This window comes from Phacochoerus africanus, chromosome 7, assembly GCF_016906955.1.
Source record: "Phacochoerus africanus isolate WHEZ1 chromosome 7, ROS_Pafr_v1, whole genome shotgun sequence".
Lineage (NCBI taxonomy): Eukaryota > Metazoa > Chordata > Mammalia > Artiodactyla > Suidae > Phacochoerus > Phacochoerus africanus.
The window spans coordinates 38,927,066-38,947,825 of record NC_062550.1 but is presented as its reverse complement, the minus strand read 5'-3'; the positions used below and the strand labels follow the sequence as shown (position 1 = coordinate 38,947,825).

The window sequence follows — 20,760 nt, the reverse complement described above, 5'->3', positions numbered from 1 at the left end:
TACAAGGACACAGACTAATGATCTGATCATCATGAGACCTCATTTCTACATAGAGTTCCGCCACTAACCAGTTTTGTGATCTTGGGCTACTCACTTGAGCTTCAGGATTACCTCTTCTGATGTATAAAATGTGAGAGTTTGTGTAGATCAGTGTTTCTGCAAGTAAGTGCTGTAGCACTGATCCAAAATATGTTCTGGGGTCACACTGATATGGAACTTGCTATACTTTTTGTTACCTCCTTGAATATTAGCAAGTTAAGGTGCTGACAAGTCCTGAAGTAAAGGAACTATTTTTCTTTGCCTGATAACTGACTCTTATTGTGGGGAGAGGAAACATGTTGGTAATTCCCTAGAAATCCATGAGGGAGTCCCTAGTTGAATTTTCTAGGAATCGCGACTCTAATTGTAACATCCCTTTATCTCCAATGCCAATTGCTGTGAGTATAGAGATAAATCAATCGGAATCTTGGCCTTTTATGTATAAACAATCAAATAGGGTGAAAAAAAAATCAGTGTTGTAAAGGATGGGAAATTTAGACTAAAGCTTTGTTCAAAATACAGTGAGCACAAGGATTAAGAAACAAGTAGATCTGCCCACTCCTGGAGTAGGGGCAGTGGATGACAAGGGAAGGTGCGCAGGTGAAATGCCATTTGAGCTGAGCACCAAGGGATGGTTGCAATAATGCACCAAGTAGAGAAGTTGGGAAACGATAGTCCAGGCTGAAGGAACAACATGGCACAAGCATAAAATTTTAGGTGTATTTTAGGCTTGTGAAATAATTTTGTGGTTTTGGAGTCTAAGAGTAGAGGCTACCTAGGGAGAGAGGATCAGGAAAAAGTTCTGGGAGATGATGGAGGCCTGTTTGCTATGTGCTTTAAGTGCTATTCTTTGGAGTCTGAAATTTATCCTGTATGTAACAGGAAACCACCCTTAGTTTTTGTTTTTGTTTTGTTTTGTTTTGTTTTTTGGTGGCGGTGGGGTTTTTTTTAGGGCCACACCTGTGACATATGGAAGTTCCCAGGCTAGGGGTCGAATAGGAGCTCTAGCTGTTGCAGGACTTATGTACAGAGAGATGGGACACTGAAGCTTATTTCCAGGAAGCAGTGTTTATTAATGCAGGCACTGGCTTGGTGGATTCATATCCAGAAGCCGACCCCGAACACAGTGAGGCGCTGTCTTATATACCCTCGTTATTTTTTTCTTTTACACTTTGGTCCCTTTGTCCCCCTTATAAGGTGACATACATTCTGTAAATTCTGGTTGTGTGGTCAGTGCTACATATACAGTTGCACATGGATACGGATTATGTCATACTGCCACAAAGTTGTGCGTGTGTGCACAGATGCCGATTGTGCAGGTTGCCTTCCCTTTGTTCTGGGAGAGCCCCTTCCCTCCTACATAGCCGCTGGCCTACACCACAGCCACAGCATCGACAAATCTGAGCGACATCTGTGGCCTACACCATAGCTCATGGCAATGCAGGATCCTTAACCTACTGAGCAAGGCCAGGGATCGAACCCACATCCTCATGAATAGTAGTTGAATTCTTAATCTGCTGAGCCACAATGGGAACTCCCAGACTGGGTTTTAATCAGGGGAATTATCTGATCAATAAGTATTTTATAAAGAGAATTATGGAAAGAAAAAGAAAATTCTGGAGAGCTAAGACAAGAAGAGGAAGAGACAGGAAAACTAATTGTGATTCTATTGATATGATAAAAAGCTGAATAATGACAGTGGCAAAAGGATGAGATAGAAGAGACAAGTTTGAAGGAATTTTAGGAGCTCAGCCTATGGGAAGTGATTGGTTATGAGGCAAGGAAAAAAAAAGAATACAAAATACAGCATTTAACTTGGGTAAATATTTTGTGATTATAAACTTTACTGAAATAGGACTTTAGAGGAGTGAACCATTTCATATAGATTTTAAATTGGACTGGGGATCCTTTCACATAGAGTAATTTTCCAGTAGTAACACATCCACTCATTTTTATGTTTCAGGCTTCAGTAGTAATTTAACTATACTATATTCATTTTAAGGAGATTCAGCATCTACAAAAAAAGTCTATTCCAAACTGAAGTTTGGTAGGTAATTCCTGTCAATAAAACAACATTTTAATCTATGTATTTCTTTTGATCTTACTAAATGATAGGCAGTCATTTCTAAGACTATAAATCCATTTAATTTTTTAATTCAATAAAAATCTCTCATCTTTCAGCCAAGATAATCCTATATACATTAATATCTCAGTAGAAGTTTATGCAATTATTTCCATTTTTTTTAGGAGGAAAATAATACAGGGCACCAACAATTGTAGTGATTATTTAAATATTAAGCCATTATTTTAAAACTAATTATAGACTTGGTCTTAACAATAACTATTATTTCCACTATTACATTAAAATATATTATGCTTAATAGTCAGGGCATGGGATTGATTCAAAGGTATCTTTGTATATCAGTGAAAATACTCTTAACTAATCACATTTTTAAGAAGTCCATGCTCAGAACTTGCCAAAGATTTTGAAGAATTCTTTTTCCCAACAATCTTTTAAAGTATAGGATTCTTTTATTTGGGGGGAAAAGAACTCCCTTTATTTAGAGACAGGATGTGGAAACTAGCATGATCCAAACTGTTTACACAAAAGCAGTCTACACCTCCCTGATTAAGTCAGAATTTTGCCTTTACCTGCAACAGCTGCCTTCTATTAGCACTAGAAACAGATTGTACAATCTATGGTCATTGAACTATGACCACCTTCTCTTTGAATTTTTTGGCCAGGGACTCCAGACACTGAGTTAGTAGAGAGGAGAGGAGTGGTTTTGTTTTTTGTTTTTTGTTTTTTGTCTTTTTGTCTTTTTGTGTTTTCTAGGGCCGCACCCATGGCATATGGAGGTTCCCAGGCTAGGGGTCTAATTGGAGCTGTAGCCACTGGCCTACGCCACAGCCACAGCCACGCGGGATCTGAGCTGCATCTGCGACCTACACCACAGCTCACGGCAACACCAGATCCCTAACCCACTGAGCAAGGCCAGGGCTGGAACCTGCAACCCCATGGTTCCTAGTCAGATTCATTAACTACTGAGCCACATCGGAACTCGGAGAGCAGTGTTGTTAAACATAATTTATCAGAGGAAGAAAAGTTCAGTGCCTGCCTTAAAAGCAAACGCAGCTATCAAAATAGCTATACGTTAGAAAATGAACAAATAGAGACAGTCAGAGAGTAACTCCTGAGAATTCTTTCCCTTTTATGTCATAAAGAAATAAAGATAAAAACTTCAATGGTCTTATGATGGACAGGGCAGCCGCTCCCTCCCCATTTCTCCCAGCTGCACTGCCTTTAAGTCAATTCCATGGAATTGTTTTGAAATAAATTTAGAAGCTTTGGAAGGCAGATCCATGTAATGGTTGTTCCCTTTATTCTGGGGCTAAGGATAAAAGGCGACTATGTCTAAGACTTCGAATTTTGCAGATTTCTAAATGCATTTTGTTGCAATCAGAAGAAATTTTGCATTCTTGGGAAAACACAGTGCAAAAATGAATTGAGACCCCGTGTCTCTATCTTAGGCCAAAACAGTCTTATTTCCCTGTAGTTGAAATGGAGGCAAGGGAAGTTGGGTGGTGGTGTCTGAAATCCAGGTTGTATTGCTGTGCCATCCTCTCTCTGTCCCAGCACCACTCCCTTAACTTGATATTTGTTTACTAAAGAGGAGACAATTTTGGAGAAAGGATCATAAATATTGTGGCCCAGTACGGAGGAGCCACGACATGCAAAAGAACACACCTGCCTAGAGATAGCCCTTGTGATATTTAAATGTATGGGCTAATTTCTTTATCCACTTTAATACCTAGATTATCCATCTCCCTCCTCCAAATTCTTTGCTTTCTATTTCTGCTCTGAATCTTTAAGCACAGATATCTCTGCAGGCAAATTACTCCAGAGCAATCGCAGGACAGCCCTAGAAGGAAGTTAAACTCAGAGCATCTGGATTCCTGATCCTTTTCCGACATGGCAGGTGCCTGTATAAAATATTCTGTGTTTATCTTCAACTTTGTGTTCTTGGTAAGTGTTTTTCTTGTAATTATCAATTTTATGCAAGAAAGGGGATCTTGATATAAATATCATAAATGAGAACAGACTCTGCACTAGAGAAAAAGGAGGAGGAGAAAAATGTATTTTCCATTTACTTGTTTGGATGTGTTTGTTCTTTCTTTGGTTGTTTCAGTAATTGAAAATGAGCCAATGACTCAAAAAAGTGCACTTCAGGATCTGTGGGGATAAACATTTCATAAATGTTTTGATATTGTTGCAAACACTCACAGAGGAAAAATATCCCTTAACTAAAGGACAGTTATTCCTAGTTGTATATCATGCAGGCCTCCCTAGTTTAAGAACCCTGTGGGAAAAATCTGATCCAGTTCCATCTGAAGCCCAGCTCCTAAATTTTAACCTTTTTGAAACAGGTGAATGGTGGGTGTAGTGATAAAGACTTGAGAAGACCGTCATTTTCAGAGATCCAAAGGAGAAACAATGGTCCTAGCAAACCTGAGAGAGAAACAACGTAATTTAATCATGGAAAGATTAAGCCACTAGCTTTGGGTCCAAAACTTAAATTTAGTATTTTGATATGTCATCACCCCATCTTTTAATCAACAGGATTTGTGTTTTGGCAAGTTCTTATGTTTCTCTTGAAAGTCTGCTGACATAAGAAATAGCATGTAAATTGATAAGAAGTATCTTATATTGGAAAATGGAAAAATAAGATATGGAAAGGCAAAAGGTAAAGGGTAGGCTGGGATGTTGGAAAACTGATATTATCATTTGTAATATAAATGGTGCAATTCAAGATTGTTCAAAAGTAAATCAATAGAAATAGCCCAAAATTCTTAAAAGAAAAAAATTATTTGTATACTGGGTTAAAAAATGGCCTATGCAGCATAAGTCGGAGAGTGTCCTGGTTTTGTTTTTTACCTGATAGTCTTAAGTAAATAGGCAGCTGATATCTATATGTTGGTAAATTTCTGTCCTTTAAAGTAATGTGGTAATTCATTAAACTTAAGTAGATGAATATAGTTTTATTCTCTAGAATGACTTTCCATTCAATGTCAGTAGCCCTAATGAGTATAAATTTATACATTGGTATAGTAAATAAGTGAGAATATACATGAATAAAATAAAATAAAGAAGATTTGTTCTTTGTACTTCCTCTTTTCCGTAGAAAAACGGCCTGCTTTTGCAACTACTAAATGAAACTCACGAATCTATACCAGATTTAAAAAGTTTGTTCTGATAAATTTCTTCCCTTGAGATATTTAAAATTGGTTAAACATCGAGAGTAGAATATAAACAAAGAAATGCCTATGTACTTTGGTTGGCTTTGCTCTTAGCTTTTTATTATGGAGAACCACAAACATCCATGAAATAGAGGAGGGTAATCAACTCCATCATCCAGCCCCAAGAGCCTCGAAACCATGGCCAGTCTTTCCCTGTCCGTACTCTCTATCCACTCTCCCCATCCAATATTACCCTGGAGAAAATCCTAGATATACCATTTCGCCTGTAAATATTCTAGTACTTATCTCTAAAAGACAAACAATTCTTTTAAAAAATTACTCACAATGTCATTGTGCTAACAACTTGGTAAGAAATTTTTAATCAATTATCAAGTATTAGTCCAGCGTTCAAATTTCCTTTTGCCTCACAAATGTTCCTATTTGAATCCAAATACAAGCGAGGTCCATGTATTATGATTGCTTATGTCTTTTATGTCAATTTGCATCTTTAGATTTTCTCTCCATCTTCATCTTTTTTTCTCCCTGGAAATTTTATGTACCAGTGTGTTTGGTTTGTCTTATCACACTTCCCACGGGCTGGATTTTACTATTTGCACACTGTGGTATTGTTTAACATGTTCCCTGGTCATCTCTATTATCTCTAATTTAGTAGTTGCATTTGGCCGCTTGATATGATTCAGGTTGTTATTGTAGAGGGTGGGACACAACTAGTTTATAAAAGGTATTTTTCTTTCACCAAGAAGTATATACTGTCTGACCATTCCATTTTTTGCTGATATTAGTAGCTATTGATGCTCCAAAATCTAAACCCATCAATTCACTAAGAGTTTCAAGTTGGTGATTTTCTATCATTTTTCTTCATTTATTAGCTAGAATACTTACAATAAAGAGAAATTTAGCATTTACTAGTGGGTTACCATTGGCACCTAGTTTTTTTTTTAAGTTGGCATAAATGTTTCTTATGCTTTACTTAACAGATTTCAAAATGATGAGTTAATTATCTGATGTCACACAACAGTAATAAGCAAGTATTTCTTTAAATATCCTTTTGAAATAATAGATTCAAATACCATCACAGTTCTTATCCTTATTGATGTGCAGTTGATTTCATTGCTGGCCAGTGGGAACATTTTCCAGTTGGCTCTTAAATCCTTTGGACATGACCCTAATAACCTTGATAACTTCTTTACTATTAGGGATAATAAGATGTTCCAGGCTTACTTCCCTACCCAGACCTAGAACCAGCTGTTTCTCCAAGAAGCCCTGATACCTGTTTTTAAAAAGCTTAAACCATTGTCTTTTTACGATACAGAATACAGATGGACCATTTAAACAAACTGAAATATAAACATGCTAATAAATGCATGGCTTCTCTTTTAATAACTTGTCTCAAAGTCTTCAAACTTGTAGCAATCCTCAAATTATGAAATAGTTAAAAATATATCTCTCTTGTGTAAAAACAGCACACAGAGTGTTGATGGCTCTTGTAAATAGATCAGAGGTCAGTGTTTCATTAAATAGCTAATCAGGAATTTGAAATAGATCAGGATTTTAAACCAAAGTGAAAAAGACAGTCTAGGAAAGGTGTATGTTATAGGTTTAGGATTATGAATTAAGATTAGAGACAAGGTGAGTTATAAAGATCTGTACCACCCTGTACCCAGACATTGCCACTGCTTTCCTGGAGAGCTCTGATTATCTTAGGGTTATTATTATCTCTTTTTCTGATAATGAAGTCTTTCTGATGCTGTGGATTTCAGTTAGGTAATTCTAATGTCCTTTAAAAGGCCTTGCTCTTCCAATCAGTGTAGTGGTGGGACCTACAGTCTTTATATTAGAGACATCTTGAGTAAGAGCAATAGTTATAAAGACCAATGATAACTTCTTGGCCACCAGGTGACATTTATATTTTTGTTCCAGCGGAAGGTATCTCTGAGCTTAGGGAACCATTCCTATTTCGACTTTCCTCTCTGTACCCAGTGCAGAGTTCTCAGTCAGAATTTTACAGTCCTTCATAGGAAATTAGTAATTTGTCACATTCATAATGTTTACCTAAGCAAATATTTTATGGTCCCACTGATGTGGTTTTCTTGTAGATATCCATAGCCTTATGCTTGCAAATGCATTCTTTCTGGTATAACTTTCAAAAAACTAAGCTTTGCAAAGTAGGGCCAGATGTTGGAATATCTCTAAGATATGCATATGGTTATTTAGGCTACACATACCAGTTTCTTTTGTGAGTGAACTTGAGATGTGCCACATAAATATGCAGTGATTTCCATTTGTTAGAATTAGTAATTGAAGAAAAATATGTGAAAGTAAAAATCATTCCTAATCACTTATGCTAGAGTTTGATGAAAGTTAGAGTGAGTCAGAGGTGTGGTAGATGATAGGTAAATTATAGGTACAAAACCTATATCTCTGAGTTATGTCAGAACAGATGAACTGCCCAAATTTTCATAGATTCCCCTCAGATAAGTCAGGCTTGGGGGTGTTGTGGATGCTTGGGATGTCTTATGAGTCTGGGTAAGCATGGAACACAGGGCCTTCAGTCCATGGATTCAGTGGAACCATTGCCAAAGGCAGAGAAATGTGGAGAGTCTGGCTCTTGATGAAGGAAAACAGAGTGAAGTAACATCTGCAAACCCAACAGGGGGGAAGGTGAGGAGGAGCCAAGTTGTAAAGCCAAATGTGTTTGCAACTGAAGGAAGCCAACACATGAAGAAGTCAGGAATTGAGAGAGTCCAGGAACCAGCATTTTGATGTTCATCATTGTATTTTATGTGGTGGTATCTGGGACTCTAGATCGATATGCTGAGAGCAATTAAAACAGAGTCGAAGCAGAGCAGACATAACTATGAGACAGTATAATTGAAAAATAGGGCACAATTATATTTCATTCTGATTGATGAAATCTCCCAAGATAGACTCAACTACAGCTGAAATGTGTGAACTTTGTAAATACAGTGATTGCTTGGCACTATACAGTCAGCTTGGAGTTATAACAGTGACAAAGGCACTGAGCCCATAGATTGATAGCTGAACCTCACCTCCTTCATCACCAGCTGTGTGACCCTGGGGAAACTGGTTAACCTTTCTGTGCTTTTCAGTTTCTCATCTGTAAAACAGAGATAATAGTATCTACTTTATTGGTTGTGAAGTTTAAATAGGTTAATGTATATAAGAACTCAGAATAATGCTAAATAAATGTTGAGACAGGCATTGTACAGGCATTTTTATAGACAGCGATATGAAACCACTCTGCATAGTGATCAGTAAATTCCAATGTTGGATTTTGAAACAGGAAGAAATAAGGTAGCAAAAATTATGATAAGGCAGAAATTCCTCTATTATGAATTAGAAGGATGGACAAAAAGTGAATTTTGGGGAAACAGACAGACTGAGGTTCAAATCCTGAACCCACATTGCTTTGTGGCCTGAAACATGTTTCTTGACTTTTCTTTACCTTAGGATTTCCATTTGTTAAATGAGGATGGAAATTTTATGTATTAGGATTAATGGTGAAGGTTAAGATACTTTATGAAAGTCTGTGACCAAGGACTGACACACAATAATAATTCAGTTAATGCTATTTTCCCAATTCCAGCAATCATATTGCTTTTTAGTTTAAAGATATTGGAATCTATTTTGATAGTATCTTTGCCCTACTATTATCCTCTTTCAGCCCCATGGCGCAAGGAATCCATGGGGCTAGAGAGAGATGTTCATCTTGAGCCTGGTCTCCACTTTGGGTATCTAGAACCCCAAACTTCCCTGCCCCAATGGCCCCAAACCTGTCTAGGGTCTGCACAGGCCCTTCTCCAGGAGTGATAAAGAGGGAGCTGTTTTTCAAGAATGGGAGCAGGTTGTGAACAGAGCTGGCTTACAAGTTGAGGTGTCCCTGTCCATTCCTGTTGGGTCTCTCAGAAGTTAAGACAGAACCAGGAGAGAGAGAGAGATGGGGGCCAAGGCTGGCTCTCCCCAGGCCACCCACCTCTGGGTAGCAGCCTCCAAAGAATCTGAAAATTCTAAATCAGAACTTGTCTTCTAGGTCATAAAGAGGACACATTTATCAAGCTAAGGAGATAGAACACAATTTATATATGTTTATTACCCTGAGTTGTAATTTCTCAGTATAGTTATCTCTGTGGAGTGTTACTTGTGTTCTTGCCCCAAACCCTGCAAATGTGTGTACCGGTCTGCAGGTATTACTTATATGGCAGTTGTACTTTTGAAACAAAGTGTTAAAAACCTTCCTTAATTTGCATCATTTCATCCTTCAGAAACAGGAGGATACTAAACAAATGCTAAACACTTCTCTCTCTACATATTTTGAAGTTATATGAATTTAATTATAATCGAGTGCAGTAAAGATAACCTGAAGTGTATTTATCCACTATTTGTATCAGAAAGAAATGTAGTTGATTTTTTACCCTAAATTTAGAACTTTTTAAAGTTAGAATTTGCAGCTCTTGTCCAGGGTGTTTGGTGTACTTCACAGGTTTAGATGCTTATGAACCATACATAGGCACTCTACTGTGTACTGAACATTCACGGTACAATAGGCATCATTCATTGGGACCAGAGATAGAAAAATCATGATGGCAAAGCCTGTTAAATATTGAAGTTTTCATTCACTCCACTGGTTTAGAGCATCAGGAAAACCAGAAATTGTCTGAAGAGTAGGAGACTGTATCAGTAAACTAGATCCTCATTAGGCCAAGCCTGTAAGGAGAATACATAGTAACCTCTCCTCCAATAGGAGATCTGAGAATGACCTTAATGACTCCTTGTCATTAGAGAGTAAGGCAAAGCACCCACCCCTACACTGAGTGAATAGTAAATCAAGGATGAATAGGGAAAATCTAACATGAGACTTAATTTTAAAAATTGCTCATTTTCACTATTGAATGAGTGAAAGAATGTCACCCTTAAGCCCTAGAAGGTGAGCTGATGTCCATGAAAGAAATACTCCCGCAACCTGAAAAAAACATATCAGGAAGTGGTTACCCACAATGCAATGTCAGGAAACAACCCCCATGAAAAAGGAATCCTAAGAGGAGACAGTTAACTGGAAAACCAATAGGATGAGATGGAAAGGGAAATGGATAAAATAAAGAAGTACTTCAATTAAACTAGAAACACAGTGATGGCACTAACATCCACTCCATCCACTCTAGAAGTCACATTAAATGGAGACAATGATCCCCAACTGAGAGGCTCTCCCAGAGAAAAATCAAAAAGAAATAAATGATGTGAAAGAAGATGGTAGATTAGGAGAACAGATAATGGAAATTTGATAATTTGTATTTCTAAAGAAGAGGACAAAAATAAACAGGACAAAAAATAACATAAAAATTCTCACATGCAACAGTACAGTCTACATTCTTTTACCACAATGCAATTAAACTAGACTTTTAAGTAAATGTTTATAAAAGGAGAAACATGAAAATTTACAACAACAGTGGCAATAGCAGTCCTGTCCTACAACGTCAGGGCTGTCAGGATCCTTGCTTCCCAGAGTCATGGCTATAGTGTTCTGGAGTTCATATAAAGACAAAGATTGTACTTATCCAGGAGGTTTTCCATCTGGAGAAGGGTTTTCTTAAACTAATCTAAAAAAACTGTACTTTTTTGGACCAGTAATGATATAGCTCACAATCCATGCCTCCCCCAGGCATAGCATTATGTGTTTTCTTCCATTTTCAGTGCTCTTCAAACATACTTAGATTAAACAACCAAATCAAAAGATAGAATTGAGAGGGAGAGCAGGGACGATTGGAGGACACATTATCAGAGAAGAGAAAAAATCACCTTGTTCTATATCATTTATCTTTGCCCTAGATGGTGCTTCCCACTTTCTTCTTAACATTTTGGAGTTTGCAGCTTCTGTCCTGTCTTAGTCTGCTTGGGCTATCATAACAAACTACCAGAGACTGGGCAGATAAAACAACAGAAATTAATTTTCTCACAGTTGTGGAGGATAGAAGTCCAAGATCAAGGTGCTAGCCAGTTTGGATTCTGGTGAGGGCTCTCTTCCTGGTTTGCAGAGGGCTACCTTCTTGCTGTGAGCTCACATGGCCCCTCCTCCATGAGTGCACAGGTGGAGAGAGCTTGATTCCTCTTCTTCTAAGGCCCCCCCATCATATTGAATCGGAATCCCACCTTAAGACTGCATTTAACCTTAATTACCTCCTAAAAGTCTTCTCTCAAAATATAGTCACTTTGGGGATTGGAGTTTCAACACATGAATTGATGGGGCACATAATTCAATCCATAGCATACTTATAAGCAAACATCAATTACCTAGTTTCTTAGAATGCTGGTTCAGACCAACTGGTTTCTAATTTCATATAAAGAAGTAGGCCAAATAGGTTCTGCAGTTACCACTGTCGGCTGACCTGGGGTCCCAACATATCAGCCCATTTCATTTTACAACCTTATCAACAGAAAGTAGGACAGACCTAAACACTTATTTTTATTTCATACTGCAAATTTTTTAAAACATTATGAAAAGATTGGGACAAAACCTTAAACTGGAGAGAGGGCTCAAAGAACCATTATGATGGTCAGTCTTATAACAGCTGGGATAGAACAGGTTAATATCAGTCATGGCTCTAGAATGATTGGTCTTGGGAAATCAATTACTTTAATTAGTAAATTATGAAGCAGTTCTTAAAATTTCTTATTGATAGTTTCATAAAAATGTGTCACATAAAGACAACAAACATAATAATTATTCAGATGATTAATGTTATTTTCAGTTAAAGGTAAAAGTAAAAGCCAGAGTGACTTTAAAACAATCAATGTAAATCTACCTGTGAAAGAAGAGAAAGAAAAATATCAGTAAACAAACTGGAATAACAAAGAGAAAAATCCAACTGCTATAAAATTATTGAAAATCCCAGAGGGTCTCATTATAATTTAAAACAAATTCTTACAGATTTATTTTTAACAAATAACTGCTCAAATGAGCTTTTATCACCATCTGTAAATGAAATTAGGAGTTAGTGGAAAGGAGCAAAAGAATAAGGAGGATTTTCAGGCTCCAAAACTATTTTTTTCAATGTCTTGTGTTTTGTCTATGCACCTGTAAGATAATTAAATTTGTAGGTTACTTGGTGATTTAAAGAGCTTTGGTTTTCCATTACATTTGTTTTGTAGAAGTCAAAGTATGTAGTAGGGGCAGGGCTGGATTAGGAGTGGTGCTGGATTTTCACCATGTGACTATTTTTACCTCTCAGGATTACGGTTGCTTTATCTGAAATGACGAATTTGAACTTCGATGATTTCTGAGATCTTTTAGGGAGCATAGATTCAACTACTTACTGCACTTCCTATTTCTTTCACAAAGCCCTGACTCTACTGCCACAGCAAATGTAATGAGACACCATTAAGTGAAACTGCTGTTTTGGGGTTTCAGGCATATGGCCCAAGCATGCATGAAAACAATGATACTACAAGGTCATGGGGTTTGGAGGACTCAGGCATTTCTCTGTCAGAGCACCCTAAGGCCAGAGTAGTCTAGAAAGTCCTCCATGGTCTACTGCTGTCTGGTATGTTACCAAGCCTGTTCTCAACATCTCTGTCTAATAATAGATCTTTGATTTTTTTTTTTTTATTTTGAGGCCACAACATCTATATCTTAAAGAAAAGAAAAAACTAAACCTGAAAGACATGGATTTTTCTTATACTAAAGTAAAATATGTTTCACATTTTATGTGTTGGCCTGGGCCCAAATTAAATAATCTGGTAAAGTCATTAAAGGAATTTAAGACTTTAAATACTGTTCCTCATTGTTCCTCTTCTCTGGATAAGCTTTACTACCTAAAAGAGCTTGTTTTTAAAAGACTTGATTTTGGTACAAAAAGTATTGTAAACCCTTGGTGCTTAACTGCAAATTTTGTCAAATATCCTGATGTTCCCTCTACATCCCGACTTCTTGCAGGAATATTTGGTGACTAATTACTTATTCCTTTCCTTTTTGGTCTAAGAGAGCTTCTTAGAGACAAACCCAGAGGCCCAAAATAAGGATATTTTGACTTTAAACTGTTTTGACTTACCTTTTTTATGTTAACATCTAGCAAAAACAGGGTTAAGATCCATCTTTCCTCTCTCCCGTAGTGAAGATTACTTCTTGTCCTAGCCCCGTGAATGGATTGTGGATGGGAAACAGATTGTTCTTATCAAATTTACCAGTTACAAGGGAACATTTTAGCAATTACCTACACATGAATGTGCCTCATTCATGTATTTTAGGTCTTAATGGTATAATTGATGATAGATCATCATAACGAGATGGCTAGGGGTGTGTGGAGCTAGAGTTGCAGTTTATCTTAGGTGTACTCTAACATTTTTTTCCTTTTCCTGCAGGTCTTTGGTACTGCGATCCTGGCGGTAGCAATTTGGCTGAGAGAAGACAAAGACGTTCATGAGGTAACTACATACAAATTTCTCCATTCCCAAAGTAGTTTATTTCTGTTATAATGATGAAAGTAATTATAATAATAATGATGATGATAATTTCTATAGCATTTTCCTTAACTGCCTCATGTAATCACTTGCACTGATATGTGATTTTATAATTTAATTCAATTTAATTAATCAAAATTACTTACTGTATTCGTGGCACTGTCCTAGACATTGATCAATCCTTCTGGAGAATGGAGAAGGTTTTATTCCCAAAATAGGAAGATCTCAATGAATGTGGAGGTGGGAAGGGGCCAAAGCAGAAATTAGCCTTCTTGGTTATTTGCTGAAGTGCAGCTGAAGTGTATCTTGGTGTACCTTGCCTCTTCACCAAGAGCAATTTTTGTAGTATAAGTCATTGACAATAATTTGGCTGATTATCAAGGTAGGAAGATAGTGCAAAAGGAAAGAAGACGAAAATAACTCTTGGATAAGAAGAATTTGGACTTGTGTTTTAAAGGCAGCAAAGTACAAAGGTAGTTGGTAATTACTTGTAGCAACTGATATTGAGGGTAACCCCTTGTAACAGCTGGTCACGCTGGCGTAACTCAGCAGTTGGCAGCGATGTTCAGCTTCCTGCTATGAAGATAAGATTAGTATGATCCCTTTCCCCCCACACACCATTCCATGTGTGGCAAAACTCTTACCAAGATTTCTGCAGGTCTGGAGGAAACTTAGTATTGTTAATTCTGGCTCCAGTCTTTGGATTCCACGCATGCTCTTTCTGTTCCATACCACAGTGTCACAATGTGGAAGGCAGGGAGTGGGCAAAGGGTGAGGATGTGGGAGGGGTAGTCTGTTCGTTTTACTCAACACAGTCCCTGGCACCATATTCTGGTTGTCCTGCTTCCTTCTCCAGTTTCCCTTCTTCTCTGGTGCTCCACCCCCAGGTTAGGATTCTTACCTCCTACAGGGCCGTTGCTTTGTTGTGTGGGCTCTCGCTACTATTCAGGCTCACATTTTCTACTGCTAAGGCCCTTTTGAAGTATTTGCCTAAATAAAGTTTCCCTCTCTAAGAAGAATGTTGATTCTTATTTAATAATTATTAAGATATTATTAAATAACGGAAATTAGGGTAATTCATTTTCTGTTTAAACTTATTATACCATGGTGCAGTTAAATGCCATTGGACGTAGTGTAGTTGAAAGAAAAATTAAAAGCCAATTAAGTAGTTCCTGTCGTGGCGCAGTGGTTAATGAATCCGACTAGGAACCATGAGGTTGCAGGTTCGGTCCCTGCCCTTGCTCAGTGGGTTAAGGATCCGGCGTTGTCGTGAGCTGTGGTGTAGGTCATAGACGAGGCTCAGATCCTGCGTTGCTGTGGCTCTGGTGTAGGCTGGTGGCTATGGCTCTGATTAGACCCCTAGCCTGGGAACCTCCATATGCTGCGGGAACAGCCCAAGAAATAGCAAAAAGACAAAAAAAAAAAAAGCCAATTAACATCTGTTCTGATTCCTATTCCAAAATTATTGGCTTTTTTGGACCTTTCTTCTCTCTGTGTGTGTCTCTCCTTCTTTTCCTTCTTTCTTTCCTTCCTTCTCTCCTGCCCTCTCTCTTTCTTTTTCTTTTCTTCTCTTTTCCTTTCTTTTTTTCATTTCCTTTTTTTTCTTTTCCTTTAAAATTTACCTCCTACCATTAGAAAACCCAGAGAGTCATAGTGGCAGTTAGCTACCTCTATATTCCGTGCCTCCCCATGGTGAAGAAATTGAGTGGGGGACAGGTGTGGCAACTAGTCAGCAACATCCTAGTCCATCAGGTTTTCATTTGTTCTTTTATACTAATTAATGTAACTGTGACTTCTTCATGTTCCTGGGCTCTGGGATTTGAGCCTGAGAAGAGAATTTGAAGTTGCACAGAATTATTTAGAAATCAATGTCTAATTTAGGAACTTATAATTAGAGTTTAACAGCCACTGATTTAGAGGGTGCATTGGCCTTTTTAAGATGTGTGTGCAGCCTGTGTCCTATTTTTTTAATTTAATTTTTTAAATTGTTTCCCCAATACAATTTTTTTCTATGTACAGCACGGTGACCCAGTTACACATACATGTACATGTTCTATTTTCTTACATTATCATGCTCCATCATAAGTGACTAGACATAGTTCCCAGTGCTACACAGTGGGATCTCATTGCTAATCCATTCCAAAGGCAATAGTCTTCATCCATTAACCCCAAGCTACCAATCCACCCCACTCCCTCCCCCTCCCCCTTGGCAACCACAAGTCATTCTCCAACTCCATGATTTTCTTTTCTGTGGATAGGTTCATTTGTGCCATATATTAGATTCCAGATATAAGTGATATCATATGGTATTTTTCTTTCTCTTTCTGACTTACTCAGTATGAAAGTCTCTCATTCCATCCATGTTGCTGCAAATGGCATTATTTCATTCTTTTTTATGGCTGAGTAGTATTCCACATCTTCCTAATCCAATCGTCTGTCAATGGACATTTGGGTTGTTTCCATGTCTTGGCTGTTGTGAATAGTGCTGCAATGAACATGCGGGTCCATGTGTCTTTTTTAAGGAAAGTTTTGTCTGGATAGATGCCCAAGAGTGGGATTGCTGGGTCATATGGTAGTTCTATGTATAGATTTCTAAGGTACTTGTGTCCTATTTTATTTTAAAATTTTATTTTATTTCTGGTTGATATGGGAACATTTTATTTCCCCCCAGTGCTTCTGATAAATAAACTTGGTGTTTAGCCTAAGAAATCACACACATTGAATATATTAAAGAACTGTTGCCCTTGAGAGGCTGTTCCAAATCTGGGGATAAGAATGAATTAATAGAGCTAGACAGCATCTTTAGTTACATTTTAACCCTTGCACTCACTCAGCCTCTAACCCTCAACAAAAGTCAGTATCTTCCAGGACAGCTTTTACCAACCTGACTTATGTAAAATTGTCTGGATTTATATTTATTGGAAGTCAGTGACAAAAATCAAGACTGTGCAGTGAACTGAATTTTACTAGTGTAAAAAGAGGGAGAAGTTTTAGAAGGAGAAACCTGAGCACAAACACAGAAAAGCAGGATGTCAGGAGTGCCTTTGTGCACCTCTTTCAGTAAAGCTCTTTGTGCTAAAGTGTATCCTAGAGATGCCTTTCTCTCCCTCAGGATGAACTCAGCCCTGTGTGAGGCAAAGTGTATGCATAGCCATCCTTGTCCCAGGTGATCCCTTATAATCCAAAAAGGACCCTGAGCCCTTTTCTTCAAGGTTCAAACATTTCCCTTCCTGTAGAAATTCTGCTTTTGTTCTGAGACACACACAGACAGTGTTCATCCGAGACAGCTTTTAAAACTCTGCTGTCTCTCCTGGGACAAACGTCTCACCTCAGATTTTTTATTTTTCTGAATAAGCATCGCCACTTGTTGGGCTGGAATTGAAACAGTGATCCTTAGGGAGCCAGCACATTGCTTTCTGGTCACTGTGGCAGTGGGTCACTCTGCCCAGATCAGTCTCATAGAAGTGCTTCTTTACCTGCCAAGTAAGTCCCAGCCGTACCATCCACATCTCACTTATGGACATTTGACCTATTATTTCTCTGCCTGGACGGTCTACAAAAGTCCTGATGTCTTAGCTCGTGAGGCTTCAACAGTCTCAGATATGTTAGGGTCACTATGTCCCAGGGAAGCAGTATTTGATGGTGGGTGGATAGAATGGGTTTCCTAATGTTGCTTTTTGGGGGGTCATTATCTGCTTTGACTCAAATGCCATGCCTGTTTATTAACAAAACTGATTTCTTAGCTCCAGTCTTAACAAACAAACAAAAACCAAAACCCTGACAAATAGACAAAAATATCTTTAGGACATAACCAAATTTTCTAAATATGTTAATTGAAACATTATCTGAAAGACCAGACTCTTAGAGACAAAAGAAGCCTTAGATATCACAGAGGCTGACCTAATTCCCTTTATAAATGGGAAACTGGAGCCCAACAGGGTTAGTTGACTGTTCCATGGTTAGAAACTTAGTTATTTCTAAAAACCTTGACTGGAATGTAGATTTGCTTTTCAGTGCTCTTACAACTGTCGCACGTTCCTTCCTCCTGATTGCCAGATAAAGATTTCATCTAGGAGTTGATTTAAAACGTCTTAAAAAATGTAAAAAAAATCATTAGTAGAGGTGTTTGTTGGCTTGTTTTATTTTTTTATTTTGAGTTTTCCTTTTAAAAGAACTGATTTCCATGCTATGCAGCAGATTCCAGGAGACAGTCTCTGAGCGAGTGTAAGAACCAATGGTCTACCTAGAAATAGTCCAGTAGGTAGAGGTCCTAAGAGATAGATGGGCTACATGTAGCACTTGTATATAACACAGGCACAGGGTTTCGCCTTTTAATTGTGATTTACTTTTGGACATATTTGGAGGGCAAGAGGTAGATGAAGCCTAGGTGTTATGAAAGTAATGAAGAATATGTGTGCAGGGGAGAAAAGAACTGAATTATGCACGATTTCTATCATCATGGCTTAGATTTACCCACTCTTGAACACCATACAAATAGAATCATACAGAAATCACTCTTTTGAATATTACTTATTTAGCTCAACATAATGTTTTTGAAATTCACTCATATTGTTGGGTCTATCAGTCATTTTGAGGAACTTGGGCCTTATAATTTAAGTAATTAAAATGCAGTAAGAACAGGTTTTATGATGCTGTGTCAGGTACAAAACACAAAATAACCAAATCAAGACCACATCATGGATGAAACCACCAGTCCTTCTAAGTTTTTTAAAATAATTGGTGTTTTAAAAGCCTATTGCATTTCTTCCATTCAACATCCAATATGTCATCTTGGAAAAGTATAAAATTGGAAGCACGATCTAGACAAGTAACAGCTCAATAGAATGTAAGCCCCTAGAAGGCAGGAATATCACTGGATCATTGAGGTATCTCATGGTCCTAGAACAAAGCCTGACACATAGTAGGTATACAATGGGTATATGTTGAATAACAAACATCAAGAAAAGGAATTTTGTCATTAATCTCTTTCTAATTTTTCAGATTCTTGGTACTGGGGGCTTGAACATTAACCCCTCTATTGCTGTGAATATCTTGATTGCTGTGGGTGCTATTATCATGATGCTGAGTATCCTGGGATGCTGTAGTACCACGCAAAAAAACCGCTTCATGATGATTTTGGTGAGTTTTCTCAACAAATCTCAACACCCGGCCTTCAGCCTTCTGAAGATTATCTCCTATCTCCACTGTCTACCAAAAAGACTTGCCAAGGTTAATGAAACTCTCTCCTTTTTGTTTAGGTTTGGTTGTGGAAGCTAATACATTTAGCTTAGATTAGAGGATACTGTGAGAGAAGACAAATTTTAGTCATTTGTTCATTCAATCATTCATTCATTCATTCATTCATTCAATTACTGAGTACCTGCTATGTGCCAGATACTGTGCTAAAAGATACATAGATATGAAGATAGTTAGAACCCATTAGGAAAGATTGACAAGTAAACAGCTATAGTGAAAGTGGCCCAAGAAAAGAAGGGTATTTTCAAGCCAGAAGCAGAAGTGAGTAAGATGTTTTGTGGATGAAGGTGTGATGAGCTTTCCAGGGAGCTCAGAGAGCCTGACAGTCCAATGCTAGTATGTTTAGGGAATTTTAAGTCCTTGGGTATGGCTAGGGAATGGCCAAGGCTATTTTCAGGAAATGATGGAAAATGGGTCTGAGTGTGGATAACAGTCAAATCACAGTCCATGCTAAGAAAGTTGTAAAGGCACGAGGTAATCAGACTTGTCCCTTAGAAAGCTTCAAGGAAGATAGATAGTGTTGGGATAACCCATAGATTCTCACTTTTTACACATATACAGTAGAAAACAATAAATGGATACAGAAAAAATAGTGGAAATATCTGTTGAGTATTTATTAGATATAAATCCGACGTATAAGAGTTTCATTTTTGATCTTCTTTTTATGGTCACACCCATGGCATGTGGAAGTTCCCAGGCTAGGGATTGAATTGGAGCTGCAGCTGTGGTCCACAGCACAGCCATGGCAACACTGGATCCGAGCCCCATCTGCGATCTGTGCTGCAGTTTGCGTCAATGCTGGATCCTTAACCCACTGATGAGGCCAGAGATTGAACCTGCATCCTCACATAGATAGCATCGGGTCCTAAACCCACTGAGCTACAATGGGAATTATAAGAGTTTATTTTTTAAATTGAAGTATTGTTGACTTACAGGTTGTGTTAATTTCTGATGTACAGCAAAGTGACTCAGTTACGCGCACACACACACACACTCACGCAAGCACTTTTTAAAATATTCTTTTCCACTATGATTTCTTACAGGACATTGAATATAGTTCTCTGTGCTATACAGTCAGATCTCATTGATTATTCCTTCCATGTATTATAGCTTACATCTGCTAATACAAACCTCCCATTCCATCCCTCTTCCAAATCCTTCCCCCCTTGGCAACCACAAATTTGTTTTCTATGTCTATGAGTCTGTTTGTATTTCATGGATAGGTCATTTCTGTCATACCTTAGATTCTACATATAAGTGATATCATGTGCTATTTGTTTTCCTCTTTCTGACTTACCTTCACTTAGTATGATAATTACATCCATGTTGCTGTGAATGACATTATTTTGTTCTTTTTAATGGCTGAGTAGTATTCCATTGTATGTATGTACCACATCTTCTTTATACATTCATCTGTCTATGGACCTTTAGGTTATTTCCATGACATATGAGAGTTTATCAGAGCTCATCTAAACTTGTTTCTCTAGTAAAATAAGTATTGTGTCAGTCCCTGAACAAATATTTTTTAACTACTGGTTTATTATTACGTGGGAAGGTAGAGACAAAGTTTTAATGGGACTCTAATAGCATCCCTGGTTGCTTTTTGATTAAGTCCTCATTTGCAACTTGGGGACTTTAATTACTTGAGGAACTGTTTTTTTTTTTTTTTTTTCCTTTTTAAACTAATTTCTGGGATCCTTCAAAATTAGCATGCAGTGGATCTGAGGCAGATTT

At 37.8% G+C, this 20,760-nt stretch overlaps 1 protein-coding gene across 1 annotated transcript in view; it reads left to right on the top strand.

Annotated features, from left to right (window-relative positions):
• Window positions 1-3,934: 3,934 nt before the first annotated feature.
• TSPAN8 (tetraspanin 8) overlaps window positions 3,935-20,760 on the top strand; it is a 55,007-nt gene continuing 38,181 nt past the window's right edge. The window contains exons 1-3 of the mRNA XM_047788531.1: window positions 3,935-4,066; window positions 13,672-13,734; window positions 18,772-18,909. Of these exons, the coding sequence (XP_047644487.1) occupies window positions 4,013-4,066; window positions 13,672-13,734; window positions 18,772-18,909 (255 nt within the window). The 5' untranslated portion in view covers window positions 3,935-4,012. The remainder of the gene's footprint in view (window positions 4,067-13,671; window positions 13,735-18,771; window positions 18,910-20,760) is intronic.